Source organism: Myxocyprinus asiaticus, chromosome 44, assembly GCF_019703515.2.
Source record: "Myxocyprinus asiaticus isolate MX2 ecotype Aquarium Trade chromosome 44, UBuf_Myxa_2, whole genome shotgun sequence".
Taxonomy (NCBI): Eukaryota; Metazoa; Chordata; class Actinopteri; order Cypriniformes; family Catostomidae; genus Myxocyprinus; species Myxocyprinus asiaticus.
The window spans coordinates 33,529,877-33,552,030 of record NC_059387.1 but is presented as its reverse complement, the minus strand read 5'-3'; the positions used below and the strand labels follow the sequence as shown (position 1 = coordinate 33,552,030).

At 38.4% G+C, this 22,154-nt stretch overlaps 1 protein-coding gene across 1 annotated transcript in view; it reads left to right on the top strand.

The window, feature by feature from the left end:
• Positions 1–1,808: 1,808 nt before the first annotated feature.
• Positions 1,809–22,154, top strand: part of LOC127434586 (TBC1 domain family member 24-like) — a 21,723-nt gene continuing 1,377 nt past the window's right edge. The window contains exons 1-7 of the mRNA XM_051687415.1: positions 1,809–1,867; positions 6,114–7,176; positions 10,587–10,745; positions 10,997–11,060; positions 17,665–17,760; positions 19,774–20,014; positions 20,750–22,154. The exon at positions 20,750–22,154 is cut by the window's right edge and continues 1,377 nt beyond it. Coding sequence (XP_051543375.1) covers positions 6,200–7,176; positions 10,587–10,745; positions 10,997–11,060; positions 17,665–17,760; positions 19,774–20,014; positions 20,750–20,904 — 1,692 coding nt within the window. The 5' untranslated portion in view covers positions 1,809–1,867; positions 6,114–6,199 and the 3' untranslated portion in view covers positions 20,905–22,154. The remainder of the gene's footprint in view (positions 1,868–6,113; positions 7,177–10,586; positions 10,746–10,996; positions 11,061–17,664; positions 17,761–19,773; positions 20,015–20,749) is intronic.

The following is a 22,154-nucleotide window of genomic DNA, read 5'->3' as shown; positions in this document are numbered from 1 at the left end:
TACAATGCAAGTGAATGGTGACCAGAACTTGGGAGCTCCAAAAAGCACATAAAGGCAGCATAAAAGTAATCCATACAACTCCAGTGTTTTTTTTTTCTCTCCCCTTTTTCTCCCCGATTTGGAATGGCCAATTCCCAATGTGCTCTAAGTCCTCGTGCTGGCGTAGTGACTCGCCTCAATCCGGGTGGCGGAGGACGAATCTCAGTTGCCTCTGCGTCTGAGACCGTCAATCTGCGCATCTTATCACATAGCATGTTGAGTGTGTTATCGCGGAGACATAGCACGTATGGAGGCTTCACGTTATTCTCCGCGGCATCCACGCACAACTCACCACACGCCCCACCTAGAGCGAGAACCACATTATAGCGACCACAAGGAGGTAAACCCATGTGACTCTACCCTCCCTAGCAACCGGACAAATTTGGTTGCTTAGGAGTCCTGGCTGGAGTCACTCATCACGCACTGGATTCAAACTCACGACTCCAGTGGTTTAATCCATGTCTTCTGAAGCAATATGATAGGTTTGGGTGAAAAATATCAATATTTAAGTCCTTTTTTTAAGTATAAAATCTCCATTTTCACTTTCACATTATTCTTTTCTTTTTGGCAATTTGCATTCTTCATGCATAATGCCACCTACTGGGCAGGGAGGAGAATTTAAATTAAAAAAGGACCTAAATATTGATCTGTTTCTCACCCACACCTATCATATCGCTTCAGAAGATATGGAATAAACCACTGGAGTTGTATGGATTACTTTTATGCTGCCTTTATGTGCTTTTTGGAGCTTCTAAGTTCTGGTCACACTCACCATTCACTTGCATTGAATAGACCAACAGAGCAGAAACATTCTTTTAAAACTCTTCGTCTGTGTTCAGTAGAAAAAAAGTAAAATCCTAAACATCTGGGATCGCATGAGGGTGAGTAAATGGTGAGATAATTTTTGGGTGAGCTATCCCTTTAATTGCAAGTTTCCATTGACAACTTAGCCCATATTTATATTAGGGCATGTTTTCACAAGGTCAATATGTTCAAAGATAAAATAGTAAACCTCTGTTTCCAACATGTCAATATCTTCACTAGAGGTGGGAAAAAAAATCGATATGTTAAAGTATCGTGATATTTTTTCCCGTGATATTTGCTCGCCAGATATCTCTATGATTATTTACATTTTTCCACATTAAAACTGTGGTGGGGCAAAAAAGTTATCTTGCCAAATCGATTTAGGAAATCAGCAACAGTGTCTTAGAAGCTGCAGTTATCATGCTTTACACATAATCACCCTCCCTTACTAAAATGTATCACGATTTTACAGTAGTAAGATTAACTGAGGTATTTTGAAAAAAAATGTTAGTATCATATAAAATAGGCTAACCTTTTAGGTGAAATCTATTATACTTTTGTGTATTGAAACTGTGTTGTAATAAATAATGTTTTTAAAGAGTTTAGGCTACTATTGTATTCATAAATACTATTATTTATTTTTAAAAAGACTAGCTTCATTGACCTAAACAGAAATAGGGAGCTTTTATAGTCTTATATGCTTATGGCTTGTAAATTGTAAATAGATATTAGGAAGTAAACTGGCCTTGTTTTGTAAACTGGCACTTTTATATTAATTTATTTTGAGTGAAATATCGCAATATGTAGTCGTTTTGAATTGCAATGCACAAAAAAAATAAAATAAAAATAAAATAAAGAATCGCAATAATATCGTATCGTGAACTAAATATCGATATTATATCGTATCGCCAGTTTCCTTTTGATTCCCACTCCTAAGCCTGCGCTGTGACGGCAGTACTCTCTGCGCATGCGCGCACAATCACAAATATGCCCGGTGCCTGACAGACTGTCGAAAGCAAATCAGGTAAGACGCGTCATTCACATGACTATTCCTGTTACTGTTCTGTATCCTTTTTATGAATTACATGCATCTATTCACGATTCCCATAGGCTAGTCAACGTGCTACAGTAGATACTTTTACACTGCGTGACACTGGCGTGCAATTCATTGAGTGCTGTACACATTAGCTGCACGAGCTACTCACGTTAGCTTAATCTGAAGCCTCTCCGTTTCATTCGTGCAGTTATTACATTCGCCAAGGACAAACTCGATAGAATCGAATAAGACACAGAGCTGCTTCTCTGTTGCATGCATTAGTTGTGTGTGAGTGAGTATCTATATCGTCATCTGTCAAACAGAGATCTGATTTGACTTGTTAAAATGAAAGTGCATGATCGCTTTTGCATCGGTCTGTCAGTGAAAGCTGTTATGTGAAATGCATGTACTATTTTGTACACATAAAGCATTAGGTAAAACGGATGTGCAATGCATTGCAATATAAAAGTGAGAGAGCGCGTGCCGTCATGCCCAGCAGGCGCGCGCTCCCTCACTTTTATAATGCAATGCATTGCACACCCGTTTTACCTAATTCTTCATGTGTACAAAATAGTACATGCATGCACGTGAGCTGTCATGCCCACCTCGCGCAAGGTTTTCTCGTTCTCTGATTGGCTGATAGGCTGCAGACGTGAGCAGTAAACTCAAATTTTCAATGGCAACAAATTTACTGTTACTACAACTATTAATACTAGATAATAAATAATAATAATAATAAAAAAATGGCATTTACGTTTCTGAAAGCTTCTTACATTGTTTGAAGGTGATGCCAAATTAATTTTAGATTTTACAGCAGTAACAATAACTGTATTAAATTTGGTATTTTGGTAAAGGCTGCCATGGTAAATGTTTTGTATGGGTAAAATTTCAATAGAAAGCTGAATTGTCAGTCTTACATATTTTTATATAATGAGTTTACTGTATATATGGTTGTCTCTGCATATTTAGGTAGAATAGAATAAGGTCTTTTTTTTCCTCCCCAATTTGGAATGCCCAAGTCCCAATGTGCTCTAAGTCCTCATGGTGGCGTTAGTGACTGGCCTCAATCCGGGTGATGGAGGACGAATCTCAGTTGCCTCCGCGTCTGAGACTGTCAATTCGCGCGTCTTATCATGTGGCTTGTTGAGCGCGTTACCACGGGCACATAGCGCATGTGGAGACTTCACGCTATTCTCCGCGGCATCCATGCACAACTCACCACGTGCCCCACCAATGGGCGAGAACCACATTATAGCGACCACGAGGAGGTTACCCCATGTGACTCTACCCTCCCTAGCAACTGGGCCAATTTGGTTGCTTAGGAGACCTGGCTGGAGTCACTCAGCATGCCCTGGATTGGAGCTTGTGATTCCAGGTGTGGTAGTCAGCGTCTTTTACATGCTGGGCTACCCAGGCCCCCTGGATAACGTTTTTTAACATCTAAAGAATTGCAAAGAATGCACACATCACCTTTAAAATAAATGGGGCGCTAAAATAACATGGTATGATGATAGACATATTTAGAGCAGTGGTTCTCAACCTTTTTGACTCCAAGGGCCCCCATTGTCTGAGAAAATATTCGAAGGCCCCTCTTGAAGGCTATTAGATATTTATATTATAAGATATATCTATTATAAGATATTTCCTTAAAACTTGTGATTCCAGAAATGTCTAGAACTGTATATTCTTCATTAAAAGCAAGCTGTTGAAGGGAGTTATATTACATTTTTAGCATTTTCAGTAATTATATAAAAATTATAATAATCTATCATATTTTAAATAATTTTAAGAGATCTTAAGGCCCTCCTGGAAGTGTGCTGAGGCCCCCTAGTGAGTCCCGACCCCCTGGTTGAGAACCACTGATTTAGAGGACAGACGACACAGTTATGTTTCTGAATGGGGCCCTCTCAGACACTACAGTTGCCCAACGATGCACATTCACCTGTGCTGGTGTAAATGGATTATAGGCCCTGACCCTTGACCCCTGGTGCACTGATGCCATTACCCTACATCAGCAAATCCAATGTAGTATTTTTGCTTTGTCCTGATAGTTTCATGTTGTTGACGTTGACTGATATCGGACGCTCTTACCTCATAGCAGCCCTAAACTACGTTGAATCCAGTGCACACTCTCAAGAATGCATGAAATAGAGAGGGAGAACATGGAAGAGTGGAAAACATGCAGGGATAGGAGAGAAAAATATGGAGAGAAAAAGGGAGGAGATTCCTGTTTTCCTGTCTGTCGAAATCTAATAAGTGTAATTGGCGAATTCTATTGAAGTGAGTCAGAAAGACACAAATACACACAAACAGAATTACAGAAGGCCTGAAAGTGAATTGGTTGAGTTATTACAAAGCAGAGGAGATTGTTTCAATGTGACTTTATGCTCCTTATTGTACAAACATATTTCCAAAGAGTGTATTTAGTAGAGCACTCACTGATTTTGAACTTTTGGCTTTTACTTATAACCGGTAATTATTTTTATTTTATGTTATAGCCGATTAGGAAGATCCCACATTATCATGCCAGAGTCCACTGTCTCTGTGGCATATTGTATAGTGGTTTTATTTTCTTGAGGAAATTGTTTGATTCAATTTTAAAAGACTTTAAAAAGACCAGATTTAGTTTTAGAGTTTTTATCAATAATGGAGTTTAAAAACCTGATCTTATCTAGATTTTAAATCACTAGGTCACACCTTTTATTACATTTTACCTGGTTTTCGCCTTGAAAATTGCCACGGAAACTGGCATGCTATTAAATCAAAAACAAACAAACAAGCAAACAAAATATAGCCGATAAGCAGAGATATGTTTGTAAAAAAAAAAAAAACTGATTATATTGGCCAGGCAAATTAAGCTACCAATATGTAGCCATTTTTTGATTGAGGATTGTGTGCGCTTGACCGATTAATAGAAGATTTAGTCCCAAAATCAGCCTAATAAACATGTTCTTTTTCCAAATTTGTTTGAGTGAATTTTAAGTGTTCATTTCATTTCAGCAATTTAATATGCTGTCATTAAACTGTATTTTTTGGCTATATAACGGCATGATATCGGCCATAGGCCACCCTCATTTATAGATATCGATACTGGCATCGGACATTGAAAATCAATCATCAGTCGATCACCAGTTCACAATAAAGCTCGAATCTAGCGTTTTACATGCTGCAGTTAAATTCAGGCATTTTAAAGCACATTTGAAAGGGTGAATAACTGCTTAATACTTTTATAACCTGGTATAGAAAAAGAGCATTGTGTTTAAATTCCAATATTGGCCAGTTCACATCAGTGCTGAAAAAATGCTAATATTAGCTCCTGCACATATTATAATATAATAAATTAGGGCTGTCAATCGATTAAAATTTTCAAACAAATTAGCCTAATAATATGCCGATTTTTTTTAATCGAATTAATCGCAGTTAATTGCATATATAAAAAATTGCTGGGAAAGGCCCTCAAATACCAATGATTAAATATATAATTATAAGATAATTTAGTTATATTGAAATCATTACGAATATAATATTAAATATTATAAATGGGATAATACAGATAATTAAAATGCATAATATTATTCTGACAGATGAGTTAAGCATTGATAAGACAACACAAAAAGTGGCTTTAGAAGTAAATATATTGTTTATTTCCATATTATTGAACATAAGCCAATCATTGGCCGACAGTCCACAGCAAGCCATTTTGCAATTGAATTCGTCAATCTGTCTTAGATAGATTTATTAAAAGGGCTTTTCTAAGGATGCATCAATGTGCACATGCGTCAGACGGACACTTTTGCAGCATCTCACTTTGGTGGCGTCATGTAATGAACACAGTGTTTTTAGGTTGCCGTGTCAACTTAAACGTAGTTTGAAAATTGAAAAACATGTCTCGAGATCCTTGCATTTGGAGTTGCGCTCCGTCCAACTTTGTTTGAACACAAGAACGCGTTCTCATCTTGTGCTGTCGCAGTGCCTGTACAGCTGGAGTTTCGCTTACTGCCCCCTGCTGAAAAGTGAAAACATGTGGTACTTCAAGCTTGAATTGGTCCGATTGTAGGAATCTTCCTTATTACAGTCCTGGCTCATGATAAATTTCTCTATCTTTTTTAAAGATTTATTTTTTTATATAATTAATCGCACTGAAATAACGCATTATATCAACAGCTATACATTTAACTATTATTTATATAATATTGATGTTATTGTCAATCTCCCTTGTTTCTTTTCTTAACAGCTGGAGCAGCATGTTTTTCTATCTTTCTGTCTTTCTCTCTCTGTCTTGCTCTCTTTCTTTGTGATTGGTGCTTGAGGTCAGAGGTCATGGCCAGGGATTGTGGCATGTTTGTGGACTGGTCTCAGATGGGTGATGTTTCTCGCGACGCGGCTCCCGGGAAGACTGAATATAAGGAGTTAAAAGAGCTGAAACAACATGCTCGCTCTGGCCAGTGGGCGAAAAATCACACCCAGCGTGCTACCGTTTACCAGCATCTGCTCAAAGCGCTCCCATGTCGAACCGTCACTCCGGACGCTGAGGTCTACCGGGACATCGTTGGGAATTCCACCAACAAGTGTAACCCATCCGCCTATCCTTTACCTGAGTTTGTGGATGTGACAGAGGTACCGCGGTATTGTCTCAAAGTGGAATCCGTTGGCTCGGTGCATGTTGTCATTTCCTGCGTGGCAGGGCAGTTCCCGGATATCTCATACTGCCCGTCGTTGCCTGCGGTGACTGCGTTGTTGCTGCATTGGAGCGCAGATGAAGCACAGTGCTTTGAGAGCGTCAGTCGCATGTTGGCCTGCAACGAACCGGGTCGGCGTTTGTTAGATCAGACTTTTCTCGCATATCAATCGTCCTGCATGACTTTTGGCGACCTCGCGCATAAATATTGCCCTGCTGCGCATAAGCTGATCGTTGCCACGGCGACAGATGTACTGGAGGTGTACTCTGATTGGCAGCGATGGGTTCTCGGTGACCTGCCATTTGATTATGCTGCACGCGTGCTGGACGTCTTCTTGGTGGAGGGTTACAAAGTTCTTTATCGTGTCGCGCTGGCGATTTTGAAGTTCTACCGCAAGCAGAGCGCAGCCTCTGGAACAGCCCTAACCAAAAAGGACTCCGCAGGGGTCAGAGGTGATATCCAGGCATTTGTGAAGAACATTGAGAAATGTGTGACGCCAGACAAACTGCTAGAGAAAGCCTTCTCCATTCGCTTATTCAGCCGCAAGGAAATCATGCTGCTACAGCTGGCCAATGAGAAATCACTTCAGCAGAAGGGCATCACCGTCAAACAGAAGAGGTATTGATAAATGATAAGTCTGTGATCAATTAACTTAAATATTTATAGCATAAACTGTCAAGTTTCAGCCAGGCAGTTTTAACATTTCAGATACTTCAGTTAAGACAATATGATTTTGTTTTACAGATAATGTATTAATTTGAAATCAGTTAATGATTGGCTCTTTTATGATGGCTGTGTTTGGAATCAGAGGACGACCAATAGTGGATTTTGTCAATACCGAAAACTAAGGTGGTGGAGAAGGTTGAAAACCGATTAATCGGCCGATTGTTTTTTGTTTTTATTCTTAGCCCTTCCTTACTATGAAGGGCACAGACATAGAGGCTACAGCAGTCAAAAATGAAAAATATCCCAACAATAACTAGAAAAAATTAAGGTTTGGTGCATAATGTGGGACTTTTAACTATAAACAAGCTCAAAACACACCGAGGACTCTTATATTGTAATGATGGAGACTTGGCTCCGATACAATGCCCTATATTTAAGTATTTACCAAATTAAGGTTTTCATAGCCTATATATTCACCAGATGAAGGGTTTGGTGTACAGTGTATATATACAGTATATATATATGTGTGTGTATATATTAGAGGTAGGCCGATAGTGGATTTTGCAGAGACCGATAACTAAGGTGGTGGAAAAGGCCGATAACCGATTAATCAGCTGATAGTTTTTTTAAAACCAATTTATAGAATGTTATAAAAATTATTAGTCTTTCCTTACAATGACGGGCACAGACATTGAGGCTAAAAGAGCCAAAACTAATAAAATCCCAAAAGCAGTTTATTGTGCAACCAAAATCCCAATAATAAACTTAAAATACAATTACATTTTAAAAATGAATTATTTAAATTTAAATGTGTATTTTTCCAATTTTAAATTGGTTTATTTGTTCACGTTTTTATTTTCAAATGAATAGATTCATCATTTTTTTTATTGGCACCCCTCGGCTTCCATTCTATCAAGGGCTTTTTTCGTTTTTTGCCAAAATGTTCAGTATAGCTCAAGAACACCCTGCATGAAACACTGCAACCCAACACACTGTGCTTGACTTGACTTTCAGTGTCTGGCCTTTTTATCAAATTAGACCTTAAAATAATTTGTTTTTATTTACCAAATGAAAACTGGACACTGCTTGCAGAATTATTATTATATTTATTTATCACACATTATACATTTGCACATATACAGTGAAATTCTTTTTTTCACATATCCCAGCTAAGCTGGGGTCAGAGTGCAGGGTCAGCCATGATATGGTGCCCCTGGAGCAGATAGGGTCAAGGGCCTTGCTCAAGGGCCCAACAGTGGCATCTTGGCAGTGCTGGGGCTTGAACCCCCGACCTTCTGATCAGTAACCCAGAGCCTTATCCGCTGAGCCACCACTGCCCCGCAGTATGTTAAACACACATAGTGATTGTCATTGTTATTGTTTCTTTTAGGGCCCTAGGGCGGCTGCCCACACTGCCCTCCCTCTAGTTACGCCCCTGGGCAATATACAGGTGCATCTCAATAAATTAGAATGTCGTGGAAAAGTTCATTTATTTCAGTAATTCAACTCAAATTGTGAAACTCGTGTAATAAATAAATTCAATGCACACAGACTGAAGTAGTTTAAGTCTTTGGTTCTTTTAATTGTGATGATTTTAGCTCACATTTAACAAAAACCCTCAATCTCAAAAAATTAGAATATGGTGACATGCCAATCAGCTAATCAACTCAAAACACCTGCAAAGGTTTCCTGATCCTTCAAAATGGTCTCTCAGTTTGGTTCACTAGGCTACGCAATCATGGGGAAGACTGCTGATCTGACAGTTGTCCAGAAGACAATCATTGACACCCTTCACAAGGAGGGTAAGCCACAAACATTCATTGCCAAAGAAGCTGGCTGTTAACAGAAAGTTGAGTGGAAGGAAAAAGTGTGGAAGAAAAAGATGCACAACCAACCGAGAGAACTGCAGCCTCATGAGGATTGTCAAGCAAAATCGATTCAAGAATTTGGATGAACTTCACAAGGAATGGACTGAGGCTGGGGTCAAGACATCAAGAGCCACCACACACAGACGTGTCAAGGAATTTGGCTACAGTTGTCGTATTCCTCTTGTTAAGCCACTCCTGAACCACAGACAATGTCAGAGGCGTCTTACCTGGGCTAAGGAGAAGAAGAACTGGACTGTTGCCCAGTGGTCCAAAGTCCTCTTTTCAGATGAGAGCAAGTTTTGTATTTCATTTGGAAACCAAGGTCCTAGAGTCTGGAGGAAGGGTGGAGAAGCTCATAGCCCAAGTTGCTTGAAGTCCAGTGTTAAGTTTCCACAGTCTGTGATGATTTGGGGTGCAATGTCATCTGCTGGTGTTGGTCCATTGTGTTTTTTGAAAACCAAAGTCACTGCACCCATTTACCAAGACATTTTGGAGCACTTCATGCTTCCTTCTGCTGACCAGCTTTTTAAAGATGCTGATTTCATTTTCCAGCAGGATTTGGCACCTGCCCACACTGCCAAAAGCACCAAAAGTTGGTTAAATGACCATGGTGTTGGTGTGCTTGACTGGCCAGCAAACTCACCAGACCTGAACCCCATAGAGAATCTATGGGGTATTGTCAAGAGGAAAATGAGAAACAAGAGACCAAAAAATGCAGATGAGCTGAAGGCCACTGTCAAAGAAACCTGGGCTTCCATACCACCTCAGCAGTGCCACAAACTGATCACCTCCATGCCACGCCGAATTGAGGCAGTAATTAAAGCAAAAGGAGCCCCTACCAAGTATTGAGTACATATACAGTAAATGAACATACTTTCCAGAAGGCCAACAATTCACTAAAAATGTTTTTTTTATTGGTCTTATGATGTATTCTAATTTTTTGAGATAGTGAATTGGTGGGTTTTTGTTAAATGTGAGCCAAAATCATCACAATTAAAAGAACCAAAGACTTAAACTACTTCAGTCTGTGTGCATTGAATTTATTTAATACACGAGTTTCACAATTTGAGTTGAATTACTGAAATAAATGAACTTTTCCATGACATTCTAATTTATTGAGATGCACCTGTACAGTAATTGCATGAGAATACGGAACCAATCAATTAATTAGCCATGACAACGTAAGCTATTATTATTTTTGAATAGTGCATGTTCTGTGTCATATTGTAAATGTCAGTATTTATTTACATGTTTACTTTTTATCTTGACTTGTGTTTGGCTCTATTATTTTGCAGCTTTTCGTCTGATTTCCATATTTATTTGTCATTCCCTCTATTTTTATTGTTTTCTCTCATTTGTCTGCTCATCACTCATTGTCTGTATTCAGCTCTATCAGAAGGTGGGTATTCACTATCATCACATTTCTGTTTTACCAGACTACTTTGTCAGACCAATTTATTTTTGGTGTACTAACTTTTGGTGTTCTCTCTCTAGACAAAATGTGCAGTTAGCGGTGAACGCGGATAATTTCAGCTCTGAGATCGTCAGTGCTAAAGAGATCAGAGATATCTGGTCGTGGATTCCCGAACGCTTCGCTCTATGTCAACCACAGCTGCTCTTTACAACATCAGCACACGGCTGCAGCCTGAACAGGTTCAAACACACACAGATAAAAACAATGACACAATATCTGCTGCTCTGAATGAGTGACAGTGTCTTTTACCTTTATGTACATCTAATATATATTTTAATAAATATTTTTAAATTGCCTTCACTAATTGTTATTGCGCTTTAATACTTAATTATCTTTCATCAGTATACATCTTAATGTTTTGAGGATTCAAATGTTGCATTTTTTAGGAATATATTTTATTACAAATTATTGTTTGTAACGTTTGCTTCAGGTTTTATGCACATTGTGAGGGATATGAACCAACACTGATGCTCATCAGAACTACTGATGGAGAGGTAAAAGCCCTGCAGGAAATAAGTGCTTGCAGTCCGAGCTGAACTCACAAATACACATACACAAACTGAGGCCTCATCCATACTAATCCATTTTTTGTTGGAAAACTCATTGTTTACCGAAGTATGCAGTAATGGAGAGAGTTTTCCCAAGCTCTGTTTTCGGTGGAGGAAAACAACATTCCAGTGGATGTGGATGAGATCTGTAAACGTAGCAAAATCTATGCATTTCAAACAGAAGTGGATTAGTATAGACGTGGCCTCATGGTGCGTTCATGTCATGTCGGAGTTACTGCAATTACAAGATGGCAACTCGTAGATTGTACTCTGAGCTTTTTTTTTAATGTCCTAAAACCTTGTAAGTTATTCATTTCTATGGCAACATAATGGCAAAACGGCTTTGTTGGTGATAACAGCAAAATGTTTACTGCATTAAATCATTATTTTAACTTTATATGTTCTTGCAAAATGTTTAAAAACAAAAAAATGGGGGGCCTGGGTAGCTCAGCGAGTATTGAGGCTGACTAACACCCCTGGAGTCGCAAGTTCGAATCCAGGTCATGCTGAGTGACTCCAGCCAGGTCTCCTAAGCAACCAAATTGGCCCGGTTGCTAGGGAGGGTAGAGTCACATGGGGTAACCTCCTCGTGGTCGTGATTAGTGGTTCTCGCTCTCAATTGGGCACGTTGTAAGTTGTGCGTGGATCGCGGAGAGTAGCGTGAGTCTCCGCGGTGTCATGCACGACGAGTCACGTGATAAGATGCACGGATTGAACGGTCTCAGAAGCAGAGGCAACTGAGACTTGTCCTCCGCCACCCGGATTGAGGTGAGTAACAGCGCCACCACGAGGACCTACTAAGTAGTGGGAATTGGGCATTCCAAATTGGGGAGAAAAGGGGATAAAAAAAATAAAATAAAAAATGATCCAGGCATCAATGGCATAATGAAATGATTGCACCCTCATGATATCCCAGGTGTGTATGACTTTCTTTCTTCAGCAGAACATGTTTGAAGAAAAATGGTAAAATATCTCAGTTCAGTCGGTCCTTAAAATGCAAGTGGATCTGACTTTTGAAGCTCCAAAAACGTCATCCATATGACTCCAGCTGTTAAATGAATGTCTTCTAAAGCAACACAATCGCTTTTGCTGCAAGAAAGATCAATATTTAAGTACTTCTTAACTGTAAATCATCACTTCCGGTCAGCAGCAATATTGTAACGTAACGTGGCATGTTCACATGAGAACTGAGGCACGTGTGACACACCCGGAAGAGCAGCGCTGTTTAAATCTAAGTAGGAGGAATGCTGTACAGAAGCTTTATTAGTTTTGGTTTAGATCTGTATTTGTATTTGTTTGTTTACTCACAGTGGAGCATTTGTGTGCTTATCCTGGATGTCTCAACTGAGAGAAAAATGTGAGATTACATCTGTGTCCATGTCAACGCGAATACGTCACACGAGAGACCGCGTGATCTCCACCCTTCCCTGAAGCTTACCGGAAGCAATGATTTAGAGTTAAAAAGTACTTAAATACTCCAAAAGTGACCAAAAGTGATCGCGTTGCTTTAGAAGACATTAATTTATTGTATGGATGATGTTTATGTTGACTATCTGTGTTTTTTGGAGCTTCAAAAGTCTGATCACCATCCACTTGCATTTTAAGGACCTACTGAGCTGAGATATTTTTCAATTTTTCTACAAATGTGTTTTGCAGAAGAAAGAAAGTCACACACCTTGGATATCATGAGGGCAAGTAAATAATGGAGAAATATCATTTGTGGATGAACTATTACTTTGGAAAAAATGTTTTATTGCAAGGTGCCTTAAAAAAAGGGTAATAGATGCATTTATCATTACTAAACAGTGTTGAAGTATTGAATTTGTTGTATTAGACAAGGCAACCTCATGAGCAGGTTAGTGTAACCAGCAAGGGCGTTGGTTTAGTTTGAAAGTTGGTAGGGACATATAGCAAGGATAATATTCAAAATGTTGTTATTAAGAAAATGCAAGAATGTCAGTCTGGTAATATAGGCATTATTACCTCATATAACAATTCTCATTTTTTATTTTTCTGCCCCACCATATTAAATATTAGCCTTTATTTTAAAGAATTTCTAAAGAATAAACAAATTAAGAACTGACCACTAGGGCTGCACGGTTAGGAGGAAAAATGTGATATGCGATAAACTTGGATAATATGGAGTAATATGCGATGCGATAAACCTAAGATTAATGGGTCAAAATAAAATGTTATCTTTCTCAAGATTATCCAAGGGACATGAAGTGACATTCTGTAAAATATATTATCCACCATTAAACAAATATATCACAAAATAAACAAAATTATGTAACAATGCAACTTTGACTTTTTCCCACATTTTTGCTTTCCAATTCCCCTCACTCCCACATAATCTTTTCTCATATTGCTGATTTACACCGATCAGCCACAACATTAAAATCACCTGCCTAATATCATGTAGGTCCCCCTCGTGCCACCAAAACAGCGCCAACCCATCGAGGCATGGACTCCACAAGACCTCTGAAGGTGTCCTGTGGTATCGGACTTGTTGGTGCAGCACATCCCATAGATGCTTGATTGGATTGAGATCTGGGGAATTTGGAGGCCAAGTCAACACCTTGAACTCTTTGTCATGTTCCTCAAACCATTCCTGAACAATGTGTGCAGTGCGGCAGGGCGCATTATCCTGCTGAAAGAGGCCACTGGCATCAGGGAATACCGTTGCCATGAAGAGGTGTACGTGGTCTGTAACAATCTTTAGGTAGGTGATATGTGTGAAAGTATCATACACATGAATGTCAGGACCCAATGTGTCCCAGTAGAACATCGCCCAGAGCATCACACTGCCTCCGCCGGCCTGCCTTCTTCCCATAGTGCATCCTGCTGCCATCTCTTCCCCAGGTAAACGACGCACACGTACCCGGCCGTCCACATGATCTAAAATCTTTTCCATTGTTCCATGGTCCAGTTCTGACGCTCATGTGCCCATTGTAGGCACTTTCGGCAGTGGACAGGGGTCAGCATGGGCACTCTGACCGGGCTACGCAGCCCCATACGCAGCAAGCTGCGATGCATTGTGTGTCTGACACCTTTCTGTCATGGACAGCATTAAGTTTTCCAGCAGTTTGTGCTACAGTAGCTCTTCTGTGGGATCGGACCAGACGGGCTAGCCTTCGCTCCCCACGCTCATCAGTGAGCCTTGGGTGCCCATGACCCTGTCGCCGGTTCACATGTTTTGGTAGGTACTAACCATTGCATACCGGGAACATCCCACAAGACCTGCTGTTTTGGAGATGCTCTGACCCAGTCGTCTAGCCATCACAGTTTGGTCCTTGTTAAAGATCGCTCAGATCCTTACACTTGCCCATTTTTCCTGCTTCCAACACATGAAATTCAAGAACTGACTGTTCACTTGCTGCCTAATATATCCCACCCCTTGACAGGTGTCATTGTAATGAGATAATAAATGTTATTCACTTCACCTGTCAGTGGTTTTAATGTTGTGGCTGATCAGTGTATATTTTATATGAAAAAGTTGGCCTCCTGAACAAAGTAGGCTTTAGGCTAAACCTGCAATTAATGGCTAATTTTTTTTTATCACAAATGCCTTATTTTATTGATAATGTATTATTTTTCAATCTATCCAGATGTTCTTCTCTAATGTGCGAATAAAAACATTTATTGCAAATTATACCAGCATATTAAAATCCTGCACCTCATTCAAATTTTAAGGAGTCTTCCTCAAGACGGCACTTACTGGCCAAAAAGCAGAATCCTCAACTGGGCTGCATGCAAAACTCAGGACGTTCTTGACAGGAAGCATTTTGTACATGAAAAGTACAGTTGAAGTAAGAAGTTTACATACACTTAGGATGAAGTCATTAAAACTAATTTTTTAACCACTCCACAGATTTCATATTAGCAAACTATAGTTTTGGCAAGTCCTTTAAGACATCTACTTTGTGCATGACACGAGTCATTTTTCAAAAAATTGTTTACAGACAGATTGTTTCACTTTTAATTGACTATATCACAATTCCAATAGGTCAGAAGTTTACATACACTAAGTTAACTGTGCCTTTAAGCAGCTTGGAAAATTCCAGGAAATGATGTCAAGCCTTTAGACAATTAACCAATTAGCTTCTGATAGGAGGTGTACTGAATTGGAGGTGTACCTGTGGATGTATTGTAAGGCCTACCTTCAAACTCAGTGCATCTTTGCTTGACATCATGGGAAAATCAAAAGAAATCAGCCAAGACCTCAGAAACAAAATTGTGGACCTCCACAAGTCTGGTTCATCCTAGTACGCAAGTATAAACACCATGGGACCACGCAGCCATCATACCGCTCAGGAAGGAGACGCATTCTGTCTCCTAGAGATGAATGTAGTTTGGTGCGAAAAGTGCAAATCAATCCCAGAACAACAGCAAGGGACCTTGTGAAGATGCTGGAGGAAACAGGTAGACAAGTATCTATATCTACAGTAAAACGAGTCCTATATCGACATAATCTGAAAGGCTGCTCAGCAAGGAAGAAGCCACTGCTCCAAAACTGCCATAAAAAAGCCAGACTACAGTTTGCAAGTGCACATGGGGACAAAGATCTTACTTTTTGGAGAAATTTCCTCTGGTCTGATGAAACAAAAATTGAACTGTTTGGCCATAATGACCTTCGTTATGTTTGGAGGAAAAAGGGTGAGGCTTGCAAGCCGAAGAACACCATCCCATCCGTGAAGCATGGGGGTGGCAGCATCATGTTGTGGGAGTGCTTTGCTGCAGGAGGGACTGGTGCACTTCACAAAATAGATGGCATCATGAGGAAGGAAAATTATGTGGATATATTGAAGCAAGATCTCAAAACATCAGCCAGGAAGTTAAAGCTTGGTCGCAAATGGGTTTTCCAAATGGACAATGACCCCAAGCATACCTCCAAAGTTGTGGGCAGAACTGAAAAAGCGTGTGCAAGCAAAGGAGGCCTACAAACCTGACTCAGTTACACCAGTTCTGTCTGGAAGAGTGGGCCAAAATTCCAGCAACGTATTGTGAGAAGCTTGTGGAAGGATACCCAAAAGGTTTGACCCAAGTTAAACAATTTAAAGGCAATGCTACCAAATACTAACAAAGTGTATGTAAACTTCTGATCCACTGGGAATGTGATGAAAGAAATAAAAGCTGAAATAAATAATTCTCTCTACTATTATTCTGACATTTCATATTCTTAAAATAAAGTAGTGATCCTAACTGACCTAAGACAGGGAATGTTTTACACGATTACAAGTCAGGAATTGTGAAAAACTGAGTTTAAATGTATTTGGCTAAGGTGCATGTAAACTTCTGACTTCAACTGTATGCTTGTTTAAATCTACTTATTTCAAAGATTGGACTTAAAATACCAATGGAAATCCGCCCATGTAATCTCCAGAAAATGATTTTTTTTAAATCTTACAAACGACTGTGATTGGTGCATTCTGATCAGCGCTGATAAAAGTAACAGGTGCCACATGACAACTCTATTTATGCGCCACTTCAGAAGAGGCAGTACAATAATTTACACACTAATAATTATACTAAGGACATTTAATAGTTGTTAAAATTAAAACAAATCATGGTATAAAGTTAAAGTTTTTTTCTGTGTGGTAAAATTGCCCAAATGTTGGTCGGGACATTTCTGATTTTCTGAAATCCCTACCCATCCCTACCTAAAATTACACCTATGTTAACCACAAAAATGAAGGCTTATTGAGTATTTTTGTCTCATTTTCCAGTAAAAATTAGAAGCAGAATGACAAGATAGTTTGTTTTGTTTTCAGAGAAATCTCACCAAATTTATTAACGTTTATGCTTATAACAAGAAACAACTATTTGCCAAAAAACTTGATTCAAATGGAAAACAAGTTTATTTTATTTACTCCATTGGCAAATAGTTTTCTCTTGCTTTAAGCATAAACCGCACCAAATTTTGTACGATTTCTCTGAAAACAAGACTTAATATCTTACGTGAATCTGCTTCTCAAGTGTTTTTGTTTTAGTAAAAAACATTTTTTTTTAAGAATGTTTACAATATTTTTTACTTAAAAAATAAGGCAAAAATACATGCTATTTTGCAGTGTAAAATATGCTCTTCACTGTTGATGGAAATGCCCATAGCTTTTGAAGATGTACTAACACATTATGCCATTATATTTAGTATTATTACAATATCATGAAATTATTGTCAGCTACTGTTTATATTTGCATGGAAGCATTAGCATCTTCCTAAAGTATTGACCTTAAAATTAATCATTTCTTTCAAATTTACACATTTAAAAACTGCTGAGGCAGCTTCCTCATTTTCCTCTCCATTTTTCTTCAGCTTAAAAGCTTGAAAGTAAATCGTTAGAAACTCCTCCTCCTGTTCTGGGCAATGTTAGCCCAAACGTATGCATGGATGCATAATTGAAAGATCTCTGCCAGAAATAGTATACCATTTTTATCCTCAGAACTATGATATAGTCGTATGCAAACTGAGATGCAGATCACTTTTAGGGTGAGATTCAGGAGAGTTGCGTTCATTTGTGATTGACATGTCTCTCGTCCAATTATATTAAAGGTGTGTGGGGCCTTCCTGTCCACTGATTGGGAGGAGCGGAAGAGAGGCGGGAACAAGCTCAGCTTCTTTGGCACAGGAGAGTGTTTCGTCTTCAGAGTACGTCACATTTCACACAGTCATTTCTTGAATTATTCATTTGTTATAGGGGGTCTGTGTATCTCAGCGAGTATTGACACTGACTACCACACCTGGAGTCGTGTGTTTGAATCCAGGGCGTGCTGAGTGACTCCAGCCAGGTCTCCTAAGCAACCAATTGGCCCGGTTGCTAGGGTGGGTAGAGTCACATGGGGTAACCTCCTCGTGGTCACTATAATGTGGTTCTCGCTCTCGGTGGGGCGTGTGGTGAGTTGTGCGTGGATGCCGCAGAGAATAGCGTGAAGCGCTAGGTCTCCGTGGTAACTCGGTCAACAAGCCATGTGATAAGATGCACGGATTGATGGTCTCAGACGCGGAGGCAACTGAGATCCGTCCTCCACCACCCGGATTGAGGCGAGTCACTACGCCACCACGAGGACTTAGAGTGCATTGGGAATTGGGCATTCCAAATTGGGGAGAAAATGGGAGAAAACAAAAGTATTCATTTGGTTATTGGCTGTATAAATATATAAATATACAGCTGGCATTGTATTGGATCTTCAATGCATTGTGTGTTATAATCACTAAGTGGCACAATTTTCTCGACTATTTGACCAGAGTATGTAGATTATTAGGGGTTTTCCAACTTTTTGATTCCAAGAACCCCCAAATGTGAGAAAAATAGTAAACATGATATAAATTTCTGTTGTTTACAAAATTAAAATAACCAGCTTTTATAGTTCCACTGGACTAAAGCAAAATTATTAAAATTTTATATGGTAAATATATACTTTTTATTAATTTGACTCTTTTTTTCTGTTGTAATGTAAGATGTTTAAACCTGAAACATTTTCAATTAAATTAAAATTGATTTGTACAGCATTTTCCACAATAAATACTGTTTCAAAGCAGCCTTAAAGAGAATAGTTAAGTACAACCCTTATTTCTTACAAATAATATATATATATATATATATATATATATATATATATATATATATATATATATATATATATATATAGTATATGTGTGTGTGTATATGTATATATATTGTGTATATATATATATGTGTGTGTGTACAATATATATATTTTGTGTGTATATATATATATATATATATATATATATATATATATATATATATATATATATATATATATATACACACAAAATATATATATTGTACACACACACACACACACACATATATACTATATATATATATATATATATATATATATATATATATATATATATATATAGTATATGTGTGTGTGTGTGTGTGTGTGTGTATATGTATATATATTGTATATATATGTGTGTGTGTGTATATATATATATATTTATATGTTATTATTTTTATTTTTTTTTATAATTTATGAAATATGTAGATTTGTTTTTATTTCTTGTGGTTTAAAACTATGGCTGTCAATAATTGTGAATAATGGTTTCAGAATAAAACTAATAATTTAAAGGTAACACTTTACAATAAGGTTCTATTTGTTAGCATTAGTTAACATGAATTAATAATGAACAATACTTACATACTATACATTTTTTTACTTTTCACTTTTATTTAATTAATTAATTTATATTATTATTATTATTATTATTATTTTAAACCCTGGATTATTCTGTCAGGTTTGGAAAGTAAATTACATTTACCATCAGCAAATTTTAATTTTTAATTAATTAATTTTTTCAAAATAATTCCTTAATACAAATATTGCAAAATACAGTTTAATAGACTGTCTGTATGGGATGTGTTTGCACTCACTCACTCTATACATACCACTTGGTAATTTATCATGTACAAGTTGCTTTCAGAACTGTAACCACTAAGTTACACCATCATATATCCACTTCCTGACCTCTGACCACAAGAGTAACCACGGAAACTGTCTGGTTCAGCTTTATGTGTGTTATTTCACATGTCAAGTGTTAAACGGAGAGTTCACCCAGTTCAAATTGTTCAGTTTTGGGTGAACTCTCCGTATAACATCCCTTTAATCATGTGTGTCATGTGTGTTTCAGATGAAGCCTGAGATGGAGCGTTACGAGTGGGTCATAATCAAACACCCGGAGCTAGCGAACGCAACCCAGCCCGTGGGCGATGAACAGGCCTGTGCAGAAGGCAACGGCACACCACAGTCCCTGGAGAAACCAGCTTTAGACCCGTCGTACCTCTCCCCTTTCCTGTCTGCACGACACTTCAACCTCAACTCACGCAACACCTCCATGTTTATGGCGGGAAACGTGGACTCCATCATTATCGGTGAGTACGATACTAATTTCTCAGGTCTGTAAATTTTGATCGCTTTTCTCCCTTGAAATCAAGATTTAAAGGAATATTCCGGGTGCAATACAAGTTAAGCTCAGCCGACAGCATTTGTGGCATAATATTTATTACCGCATAAATAAATTTCAACTCGTTCCTCCTTTTCTTAAAAAAAGCCAAAATCCAGGTTCCAGTGAGACACTTACAATGGAAGTCAATGGGGGCCAATCTGTAAACATTAAAATACAGTTTCAAAAGTGTAGCCATTTTAGTGTGATAAAAGCACTTACTAACTGCATCTGTGCAAAGTTATGCAATTTAACAACTTTGTTGCCATGAAGAATTAATGTAAGTGCTTTTATAAAATTATAAGCTTCACATTTCTGCCTTTAAACCCTCCAAAAATTGGCCCCATTGACTTCCATTGTAAGTGTCTCACTGAAACAGATTTTTGCTTGCTTGGAAATCACACTGTGGTGGTAATTTTCATGATTTTCAGTAAAAAATGACACACATCTCTTGTGATGCATGTACTGTTGGACATTGTTAGTAGACAAATTTGATAAACTAGTGAAGGTGTGAAAAGTGTTTTAACGAGACTTGTAGAAGTCCACAGTGATAAAAGTGCCTGAAGTTGAAGAAACACTCAGGTGTAGTTGAATAGTCTCAAGAAAGTAAGACATTTGGACTCTGAAAGAATTTTGATAACATGATTTGTTGCTGTGTGTGAAGGTGGAGGTGATGGTAACGCTCTCTACATCGATTCTGAGCTGAATCACGGGCGAACCGAGCGCTGTGTGACCTTCGACAACCCGCCGCTGTGCGCCGAGAGCTTCCAGGTGGCACTGCTGGAGGTGTGGGGCTTTAAAGACGCCATGGCAACATAGAGCAGCTTGTCACGCTCTTAAGAGAAGATTTGGATGATTAAACGGTGACTGTGGGATTGTGTTGTGTTGTGTTAGATGTCTCTTAATGTTGATGCTCCTTTAATGCACTAAAATCTGACCTGAGCTCCGGCGAGGATGTTTTATTGCTTATATTTCAAAATGCAAAACATGTGTATCATTTACGGTGATGTATGTAGATATGTTTCTATTTTTACATTTCAGCAGAAGGCCTGAGTTGGTTTAGTTCAGAAGAATTGCGATGCTCTTATGACATAAATGAAGTTTACTTTAGTGTACAGCAATATCATTTTTAAAATCGCTGTTAGTCATTATCAATATCTTAAAGAAATGAGAAACAGCACAGAGAAAGTTTCTCCATCACAACCAAATCCCCTCTGTTCCTGTGTGCCAACTGGGAAAAATCAGCTTTTCCAGGCTCTCTGCAAAAGTGGACCGGAAAACATGAGATCTCCATAGACCTGCAGTCATTATATGTTTATTGATTACAAATTAAAAGTACATCTGGGGCATTTTTAAAGGCATTCCAGTTATCTTTTAAAGGGATAGTTTGCCCAAAAATTAACATTCTGCACTTAAATTTTTTTATATATATATTTTAGCCTATTTTTAAGATTCACGCATTTCGGTTTCATAACAAAATTCAATAAAATTGATTATGAGTTAGTTTTTTTTATTATTATTTTTTTACTTAATATTACTTTCAAATTCAATTTGATCGAATTTTGTTATGAACTTGAAATGCGTAAATCTTAAAAAATATTTTTTAAATGTGTGATATTATTTACTCACCCTAATGTCGTTCCAAAACCTGTTTGATTTTGCCCCATGGAACACAAAATGAGAAATGTTAAAAAATCAAATCATACAGTGACCAGAAGCAGTAAAGCTTCGAAAAGGGCAAAACACAGCACATAGTCGTACAGACTATTTTTTAAGATACTTGTATTGTGGGGGCCTGCGTAGCTCAGCGAGTATTGATGCTGACTACCACCCCTGGAGTCGCGAGTTCATATCCAGTGTGACTCCAGCCAGGTCTCCTAAGCAACCAAATTGGCCCGTTGCTAGGGAGGGTAGAGTCACATGGTGTAACCTTCTCGTGGTCGCGATTAGTGGTTCTCGCTCTCAATGGGGCGTGTGGTAAGTTGTGCGTGGATCGTGGAGAATAGCATGAGCCTCCACATGCTGCGAGTCTCCGCGGTGTCATGCACGACGAGTCACGTGATAAGATG